General features: G+C 38.5%; 1 protein-coding gene across 4 annotated transcripts in view; it reads right to left on the bottom strand.

Annotated features, from left to right (window-relative positions):
• Positions 1-1,298: 1,298 nt before the first annotated feature.
• LOC146399833 (uncharacterized) overlaps positions 1,299-10,735 on the bottom strand; it is a 47,570-nt gene continuing 38,133 nt past the window's right edge. For 3 of the 4 annotated variants that reach the window (XR_014815143.1, XM_084975890.1, XM_084975892.1), the window contains one exon: positions 1,299-1,636. Coding sequence is in view for 1 of the 4 variants with exons in the window: in XM_084975892.1 (XP_084832018.1) it covers positions 1,574-1,636 (63 nt within the window). In the remaining 3 variants the exon portion in view is untranslated. The remainder of the gene's footprint in view (positions 1,637-10,735) is intronic. The other variant, XM_084975891.1, reaches the window with a different exon arrangement.

Here is a 10,735-nt window from a genome sequence, read left to right as displayed (position 1 = left end):
TTTGGAGAAAGAATTTGGCAGAGAGACTGAGGGTAGTGAGGCAAATAAATGTTTATTAAGAGAGAGGAGAGGAGTTCCCGTCGTGGCGCAGTGGTTAACGAATCTGACTAGGAACCATGAGGTTGCGGGTTCGGTCCCTGCCCTTGCTCAGTGGGTTAACGATCCGGCGTTGCCGTGAGCTGTGGTGTAGGCTGCAGACGCGGCTCGGATCCCGCGTTGCTGTGGCTCTGGCGTAGGCCAGTGGCTACAGCTCCGATTGGACCCCTAGCCTAGGAACCTCCATATGCCGCGGGAGCGGCCCAAGAAATAGCAACAACAACAAAAGACAAAAAGACAAAAAAAAAAAAAAAAAAAAGAGAGAGAGAGAGGAGAGAGAAGATAGGTGTGGAGAAAGCACCGGCAGGCTCAGGGTGGGGTGGAGAGAGAGACAGAGACACAGAGAGAGCAAGAGGGGAGGAGAGCAACATGTGCTTTGGAGGTCATTTAAATCACTTGTATGGGGCCAGTCCTTCTTGGCTTTCTGTGGCCAATCATCTTGCTTCATCTGGCCTTCAGTCCATATTTCGCCTGATTCGGGGCTCTCCCCTATGTGTGTGGGCATCGTTTAGCCAGGATGGGTACTAGTGTTAGGGCTTCTGGGAAGTCGACGGGATGTGTAATGGTCTGGTGCCCCTCCCTTCTCTGGCCCCTGAGGAACCTTTCTGCAAGTGTGTAGTGCCTGAGGTCTCTTTGAGCTCAAGAATGAGAAATAGGTGGTCTCTATCTTTTATCCAAGTAGGATGCAGCTCCTCCTGGCTCCTGTCATAATCTTTATCTTGAAGTTATCTGTCCACAGGGAACAGATTATAGCTGCTCAGCCTGGGACTCATGTATCTCCTGCTTCACCGGTACCAAATCATCTGCAGTGTTTGTGGGAACAGAGGCAGCTGCTGATTGTTCTATCAAGTGCTTCTGTAGCAGAGCAAGTTAACTGTTTCCATGAGCCTGGAAATACAGCCCTGATTATTGTCCTGCAAGATAAGTTCCTGAATAGATGTTTCACTTAAATGTGTCATGAATCCTGGGAAATCTTTTTAACTCACTCTCAGTACCCTTCATTGAACTGTATAACCCTCAGAGAAGATTCTAGGTGAACCCCCTGGGAGCCATCCTTCCCTGGGTCCTGGGTAGTCTAGAGGTACTTTGGAATGAGCCTTCCATTGGCTCCCAACCTCAGGAGTTCCCCAGCAGGAAATTCCAAACGGGCCCCATACACAGAGGGTAAGGAGAGAGAGAAGAAAGGGGCAGACCACTCCAGATTGACAGATGGCAGTTTTAATAAGCAAGGAAATTTATATACAACTCTTGTGTTGGCAGATACAAAACAGGAGATCTCCTTACCAGCCACCGGAATCTTAGAGTCCACATAGAAACCTTAACTGGGTTTAGTCACTGGTAAAGTCCAGATGGTCTCAACGTATTCTCTCAAGGCTGCATCCTTGAAAATGGCCCCAGCTGTGGGAACAACAGGCAGAACGTTCCAAGGACAAAGGAGGGATGAAAAGCTTCCAACGGCCCAGGTCCAGCTCACCAGTCAAGCAGCGGTCATGTCCTCTCCATGACCTCCTCCAACACTTTCCCATCCCATGTGGCCAAACTGGGATATTAGAAAAATAAGTGCATCATTGTATAGTTTTCTCTTTTAAATGTAATGTAACAATAGAGAAAGAAAATAAACTAAAAACTAAATAATTCCTACCTTTCCTTCTCATCTTTGGTCTAACTGTTTATATGCTTTTATTACTGAAATTCTAGAAATAATTAGACCCAGATAGCATTGATCCCTAATGAATGATGCTCTTGACTACAGGTACAGCATAATAGAATTCTCTGCAGTGATGGACTGCTCTAATATCTGTGCTGTCCAGTGAGGTAGAGACTAGCCATGCATAACTGATGTCTACTCTATTGGGCAGTATGGGTCTGGGCTATAGATTAGATTTGCCTTGAGGATTGAAAACCTAAAGGAAAGAAAGACTATTGACACCGGGGAAGAATCCATATATTGCTTCTACTTTTATCTATTAAATTGCTCGGAGCCCTCAAGGTTCTACAGCAAAGTATGGTTATTATTCAGTATAACTGCCACACTTCTAAGCAATAATATCCCAAACAGGATCATATCATTTTGCCATTTTGCAAGATTTGACATTAATATTTCAGAAGAAAACTTATTAGAATTAAGTTTCATCTTCACTTCCATAAAAGTTACTTATACTTAAATCACTGGGTCCCAGGGACTGAATTGGAAAGATAGTTATACATTCTTGCCCTTCCTTCTTTCCCTGACACACCATAACTGTCATTGTTGTTTTCTAAACCATAACTTACTAACTCTCTTAATATTTTCTTAAGCTGACACACACACACACACTCACACAGTACATACCAGGTCAGGCACTATTTTAGGACAAATGCCTTACCTACCCATCTCCACACTGTAAAAGTGAACATATAGGAATGCACCGAAATTTTTACTGGTATGTAACCTCAGGTATGCTGCACCTGAGGAAACTGGCTCTTATGGTGATATCATAAAATAATATTGAGAACCGGAGCATTAAACTGAGACTCTCATGTGGTGCAGTTGAAGCAAAATACACCCTGACATGACTAGAATATTAGAGATGTGCCATAGCATCCAGCTGGCATCAAGCAAAGATAGTGGGATATCTGAAGCATACAGGAAAATACAATGGAGCAGCTCAGGGCAGTAAGTATGTTTACTTAAACAGTTATGTGATAACCAAGGGCCAACTAATTACTAGCAGGTTTACTTTAGATGCTTTTGTAAGAGGCACTGTTATATGGTTGCAGAGTTGTGATTATTGATGCCCTTTGTGTTTTATTGGAGTACTTTAATATTTTGAGCTCTTGAGCATACCCACTAAAATCTAGCATTTAAAAATATGTGTAAGAAGATATAGATAGCAAACTAGCGGTAACTAGTAGGGAAAGAAAAGGGGGGACTAAGAGATACAAACTATTATGTATCAAATAAATGAGCAAAAAGGATAAATTGTACAGAACAGGGAAATAGAGCCATTATTTTGTAATAACTGTACATGGAGTATAGCCTATAAAAATATTGAATCACTATGTTGTATGCCTGAAACTAATATAACATGGTAAATCATTTATACTTCAATTTTTTAAATGTATGTACAAAAAAAAATGCAAATCATTACTCAGTAATGTCTGCATTCTCCCCCAAAGAGTCATTTTCTGTCATTCTCTGAGACAATCCCTTCTTTTCATCCTTCCTTCTAAAAAAAAAAAAAAAAATCCATCCTCAACCACCCCAGCTCATTCCCAAAATTGTACCTCTCCTTTTTCCCCTCATAGCAAGTCAGCAGCTGGACCAGTAACCAATTTTTCAGTCAATACTGAGTAAAGAGATATATGAGAGGTCCCCTTAGTAGGAAGAAACACAACTCCATTCCCAGTCTTACTCTTATCATGGTGTTGGCAAAACAGAATGAGCAAATGGCTCTGGTAGTACAATTTCCCCCCCAAAAAATATATAGGCCAAGAAGCCACAAAGGAGAATATTATGAATATCTCTGCAGGTATTAAGACAACTGTGTGTATCATCTTGAAGCATGAGAGCAAGTAACAAAGCCTACAGGATAACCATACCCAGATAGACGCCTTCCAGTTTCCTGCTTCCCCACACAGGAGAGAAATCTGTCTTCACAGAACTACACAGAAGGAGTTCAAGGAGTATTTATCAGACATTGCATTCGGGACTTTGAGGACAACAGAGCTATACACACTCTGTTGGTTTCTCATTTGTAGTGGTTATTAAACTATGGCCTCTTATTCCTAACTTACTCTTGATTACTCTGGGTTTTTTTAAATTGAAGTATAGTTAATTTACATTATATTAGTTTCAGATGTACAGCATAGTGATTCAATATTTTTATAGATTATACTCCTTTTAAAGTTTTATAAAATATTGGCAATATTCCCTGTGCCATGCAATATAATCCTGTAGCTTATTTATTTATTTTATTCTATAAATATTTTTATTTTTATATAATAGTTGGCACTTCTTAATCCCCAATCCTATTTTGCCCTCCCCTCTTCCCTCTCCCAACTGATAATATCTAGTTTGTTCTACAAATCTGTGTCTACACATATTCCTTTCTTAAAATTTTTAGATTCCACATATAAGTGTTTAGAGTATTTGTCTTTCTCTGGCTTATTTTATTGAGCAATAATTCCTTCTAGGTCTCTCCTCTTTGTTGAAAATGGCAGAATTTCATTCCCTTTTATGGTTGAGTAATATTCGACTGTATGTCTATACAACATCTTCTTATGCATTCATCCATCAGTGGACACTTAAGTTCCTTCCATATTTTCTTATTGTAAATAATTTTGCTATGAACACTGGGATGCATGTATGTGGAAAAAAAAAATGTTCTAATTTCATTCTTTTGCAGTTGTCCAGTTTAAGTACTCCAGTTTTGATGCTGGAGCTGTGACTCAGAAAACCACATTTCTGCTTTGCCCGTTGACTTCCTGTTAGACTCTGCCTATACAGGGTGCTGGAGGGAGGTTGCAATGCAACAGAAGGGAAGACCTGCTGCTTTCAGTTTGCCCCCTGTGCCCTATTTCTGTTAGCGTCACCTTAGGAATGCTCTCCAGTAGCTGCAGATCTTAACAGCACCTGAATCAGTTTGGGGTTGAATTTGCAGCAACAGCTTCACCATGCCTCCCCTCTGCCTAGAGCTATGCCCTTTCCTTGGCTATCTGGAACTCAAGACCAAAGCGCTCTAAGTTTCTAAGGTTTAATAATTACAAGCCCTTTGGTTCCTTCAGCCCTAGTTTTCTGACACCTGGCTTTTCTTTTTATTCCTTTCAGTTACCCATTGCCAACTTTACAGTAGTTGCTCATTCTCTATGTTAAATTCACTCTGTCCATATAACAGTGTGGTTTCTGCCTCCTGACTAACATACTTATGAAATGGTTATTACAACAAAAGAATAGAGATAGAAGATGTACCACAAGTTAATGCCCTACTTTTTGAAAGCTACAAACCTGGTGATTCTGCTAAACCACATGGTGGCTGTGAGTCACCAGCAGCAGCTGTGCCTATAGAAATCCACAGTAAATTGCTGTCAAGTCAGAAATTCTGGCGAAAGTGTCACAAGCCATACACTATTTGAATTGTCTGCTAAAGTGCCTGTCTTCTGGACTGACAGCTCTGTGAGGTTGGTGATAGGGTTTGTTCATTCATGGTTTAATCCCCAGGTCTTGTGTGTTTTGGCTGAACCAATGAATGAATGAAAAATTACAGTGCAATTTTAGGTGACAGCAAATTTAACATGTCCAAGGATCTCTCTCTGCAATGAAAGTGTGAAAATGAGGCTAAAGTGGAAAATAATCCCTTTAAAATATGTAAAGATGGGCCCTCCATTGTCCCTTTTTTGTCTCCAAAATTTCTGCTTGTCTGTTTCTAGGCATCTTCGTGTGTTCTTTCGGGCCTTGGTTCTGCAGCATTATTAATTACCTTTAAACATCATTCAACTGTAGCAGTCTTGGCAATCTTATTATCTCAGAGGGACAAGGAGCAAAGATTAGTTGTTTTATCATTTAAGTAATGAGAATTTTACACTTCTCTAAAGAGATTTATGAGAGTAATTAGTCTAAGCAGGAGTTTCCAGCATGAGTGTTATTAGGTGTAATAATTAACCCTAGTGGGGTGAGTTACTGACTAGCAACTTAGCAGTCACTGAGGATGGCATGAAATTTCAGTTTCAGGCATTTGTAAATACATGAATGTGCATTACTAATAATTGTTTAATGCAACTCAATTTAATTATAAAATTATCAATATAAAACAATTTTATTATTGTAATTAATTTTAATGTTCTAACTACAAAATGTCAGTCAAATTTAGAACGTATGTCATTTTGATTATAAACACCATGTAGGCTTAATTATGCTATCTTGATGCACCATGAAGACTTGGAAAAGTTTTCTTAAATAAAATATACATCTTTCTACTATTTTGAAACACAACTAATATTTATTCTTTAATCATTTTACAATCATTAATTTATTGTTAGCTAAAAAAAATGCAAACACATCACTCCATGCTACTTCACATTCCATTAAATCAGATTCTATAATTGCAAAAATACATTTTTCAGACATAATAATGTTAATACTTTAAAAGATATATTTAAGTAAATTAATCAAAATCTAGAATAGAACTAAACTTTAATTTTAGTTCTTCGGTTTAATTTAACAAAACCCTAAGCAACGCCATAGAAATGACGGAACTTAATCAGTCTGTAGGGAAAGAATCTAGTGAGCACCTGCTGAGTGTTAGGCGTGGTGTCACCACTTTTAACCAATGTCCAAGTCATTTCCCTTAATCCTTCCGATTGTAGATTCCTCATTTAAGCCACAAAATACAGAAAATTATTGGAGTCCCTATTTTCTCCATCTTCCCCAAAGTGGTACATAATTAGTACTGTTGCAGATTGTATTTACTGTATTTTCCAGGGATGGAAAATATATCCCATTCTACATTCTTACAATGTGACATTAGCATTCTTCTATTGAAAGATAGGATTTACATTCCCCTCTCTTGAATCTGAATGAGTCTATGTCTACAGCAGAAGTGTTGCTATGCAACTACCAAGGCTAAGTCATAAAAATGTCCTTCAACCTTCTCCAGCTAACATCCTAGTCCTCATGGAAGGCTGCTGAGGAATTCAATCACCTGGCTGTGAGAAAGCCAAGCAACGATGGAAAGATCGTTTATAGGTTTTCTGGCCACAATCCAAGCTGAGATCCCAAACAACAGCCAACACTGAGCACCAGAGATGTGAAGCCTTAAGAAGATCCAGTCTCCAAACTCTGAGCCACTTCAGCTAACCAGAGTGGAGTAGGCTGTTTTCACCCTGCACTGCTCCAGTGCAGATTTGTGAGTGAAATACATGTCCTTGTTTTAAGCCACTAAAGTTTTCAAGTGGTTTATTTTTTTTTAATTTTTTTTATTTTTTTGTCTTTTTTGCTATTTCTTGGGCCGCTGCCATGGCATATGGAGGTTCCCAGGCTAGGGGTCGAATCGGAGCTGTAGCCGCAAGCCTACGCCAGAGCCACAGCAACGCGGGATCCGAGCCGCGTCTGCAACCTACACCACAGCTCATGGCAATGCCGGATCCTTAACCCACTGAGCAAGGGCAGGGACTGAACCCACAACCTCATGGTTCCTAGTTGGATTCGTTAACCACTGCACCACGACAGAAACTCAAGTGGTTTATTATGTAACAATGATAACCAGAACAAATACTATTCAAGGTGCATTGGAATACATACGATGGATATCTTAGGGCAGTAGAACTCATTTTTCATTTAAAAATAGTTGAGTAGACCTTAGACAAATGATGATTCTGATTGAACACATTCTTTCCTTTTGCAATGGTCTTACCCTTTATATAGCTATTCATACAGCTATGAATATAAAAGGTGTAAACTAATACTGTGAGAGGGAAATACATTCAGAGATTGTTTTAAGTTAAGAAAAACTTTAGAAGAAATTGGATTTTTTTACGGCTTCTAGTATTTTGCCATCTTCTAAAGAAAAGATAGACCGGTAGGAGACATGCAAGCCATAGGGAATTTACCAAATAACCCTCAAGAGCTAGATGGCCCCAGATGGGGAAGAAATGTTCTCTACTGCTACCTTGTGTGATCTTTTTTCCCAACACTCCACCATGAATTTCTGAAAAAAGAACCGCTTTCAAGTATTTCCCCTTATTTATTTTTCCTGTTCTCACAGCAGAAACAACTTTAACATGGAGATTTTTAATTTTTTCCCGCCATTTAATTTTTTTTTAATCAGTGTCAGTCTTGGGCAAAATTCTTCACTGATTTCCAATCCTCATTATCTACTTTAGTACATGCCATTCTCCTCCATACCATCTTCTGTATTTCAGCACATCTTCTGCATCCTTCAGTCATGCTGTTTCTCTGGACTGCTCACACCCATCCAAAGAGTTAACCTAGATCTGGCTTCTAGGTTCTATCATCAGTGCTATAGAATGTTCTCTGTGCAGTATCTAAAATGTTTTTGCTTTGTTGAGTTTAAGGGAGACTTAAGACCCTTAACAGACTCCTTTTTCCCTCACTAGGGGCTAGGACTATGAATTATGAAGTTGGCTAAAGGATAAACGAGAAAAAGAAATCTATGTAAATGGTATCTTGCAACCACTTGACACACATCCTCCATTTCCCCTTCTGCTGCCAATCATAAACATTACTAACAAGTATATCATTTTCTGCTAAGCCCTGACCTCCGTTAAACATACTTCCTAAAACAGTACTCAGGAAACTGTGGGCAACTGTCTAGAAAGAGAAGAGAGGAAGAAGCCTATTTGTCAACTTAAATATGTAACAGCTAACAAGCCATCATGTATTAGTGTTTCTCTATCCAGAAGATTTTGATTTTGGAATAACACAGCCAACCCAATAAAAATAGCAAAATAGTTGATGTTTCTTTTTAATATCCTTATCTTGCCTTTTTATTTTATTTTATTTTATTATTTTTTTGCTTCCTACATGTGCAGAGTCCTACTTTGGCATCCATCAAGCCTAAGGTAAGTCCCACCAAAAAAAATAGGGGAGAAAAAAAAGAGGGAAAAATTCAGCATTTAATCTCTATAGCTAAATTCAAATCCAATAAAATGACATTTTCTTGCAGGCTTTCAGAGTAACTTAATAAACTATGGTTAGTAATCCTCTCACAGTTTATTAAAACCTTAGGTGATAATAGGGAACTATGATAGTTAAGGAAATTTATTGGTCTGTAAGGGGAGAAATGCTCCCTGAACCCTGATTCTGATTGTTTCTGATTAAGGGTATCACTTAAACATGCCTGAAGAAAAAAATGTTAATACAGAGTATTTCTTTCTATCCATGATTTTATTTCTGTATAGCTTCACTTTTAATAAATTTTATTAAACAGAATATTCCCATAATGATTGCTGTCCAAAATGCAATTTATAATCCTTTTTAAGAGAGCTGCTTGTCCTTAGTGACCTTCAGTAGATTGATACATTTGCAATCCCTTTTAGTAGGCATGCATAGTAGCTTTTAGTCTGGATATTTCCCATCAGGTAGAGTTGCCTACCGTTCCCCATCCCCAGTGTCTGATTAAAGCTACTCCATGGAGGAGATAGAGAATTCATAATGTGAGCAATATCATCAGGAGTTGGTCTATCATCACCAAGAAACACTGGACTCTGAATAATTTATCACTGCCAGACCCAGAAAACATTGAGTTAAGAGGGCCATTCTGAGAGTAAAATGACAAACTTTCGGTAAAAGGCCTCCTCCACAGACACCAGTTCTGTCAATTGTGAGGTAAGCAGTTTCATCTGCCCCATTAATTTGGGAACAAAAGGTAGATGGCATATCCTAAATGGAAATAGAACAAATTCAGCAGCTGCCTTTGTTTACAGGCTGTGTACACAGAGTCAGATGGAAAGATTTTTAAAAGAGCAGTAAATGGCGATCCACATGGATAATGAATTGGATTAATGTAGCAATTAAAGTTTATTAAAATGAAGTATTACCCTCAGACAGAACCTGACAATGATGTAAAAGCTGAGGATCTGCTTTCAAAAACTGAGGTTTAGCAAAGGAAATTTAAATTCCCAAGGGGTTATAAGGTCCATCGTGAATATGAATGGCCATGCTGAGACAAGACAGTTGGGCTTTGAGAGGTAATCTTAGATGAGTGAAGGATTTAGAGCAAGGATAATTAAATATCACTCATCTGGAATATAGGTTTCCCTTAGACAAAGGGTGCCAAGTTTTCTTAAAAAGAATCTCGGGTTGGGGGAGCTAATGCTCTGTTTTTACCGTGAGAAAGGAACTGGTGAATTACAAATACTTCACCTGAAATGCAAAAAGCAAAGGAAAATGGGAGTGTAACAAGGAAGCTCATAATGTGTAAATTGCTTTACAAATGTAAAATAAAGTATTGAGAGGCGAAGGGAGGCTAACAGCAAAGTTAATAAACCCTATTCTTAGGGTGTAGCTGATATTATTCCACCCCATTATACAGATTATATGCAAAATGAAGTGGGATGTAGTCCCTGAATTTTTTCTATTGCTCATTGTCTCAAAATTTGAGGGTAGAAAAGAAGTTACTCCAGAGACAATGGCATATAGTTCTTTAAGTTGTACTATTACAATTTGTCAAAATTTCATTACCGAATTTCCTTCTCTCTTGGGGGTTATTATTATTCTATCTGGTGTATTACCAGTGGTACACAAACATGAAGCCATTTTATTTTTCTCTAATGACTACTCCCACTAGTGCTGGGTTGAATTTTTCTTCACATAGTGGTAAATCTCCCAATAATCCAACTTCCAAGTTACTTTAGGTTCAATTTAAAATTCCACTGATTCAAACCTTCTGCCACATGTCTAGACACATTGTTTAAGGTAGCTGACGCAGTAAAGGGGTGTGAGTCTGCTTTTTGATTCTTCCTTTCTGACCCTTACCTTGAAATGGAAGGATTTTGGTATACTCCAAAAACACCTCTTTCATCATCTTTTATTGAAAGTTCTCAACTCTATAACTTCTCATTAGTATCACCAGGGACCTTTGAAAAAATATCTATACCAGGGCTTCTTGATCTCATACACAATTTTAAAGGAGAGGGCAAA

The sequence above is a fragment of the Sus scrofa genome, chromosome 9 (assembly GCF_054392235.1).
Source record: "Sus scrofa isolate SSC_HxYL_T2T_F1_AM1 chromosome 9, Sscrofa_HxYL_maternal_Yorkshire_Landrace_v2.0, whole genome shotgun sequence".
NCBI classification, from domain to species: Eukaryota; Metazoa; Chordata; class Mammalia; order Artiodactyla; family Suidae; genus Sus; species Sus scrofa.
This window is presented reverse-complemented; position numbering and strand designations above follow the sequence as displayed.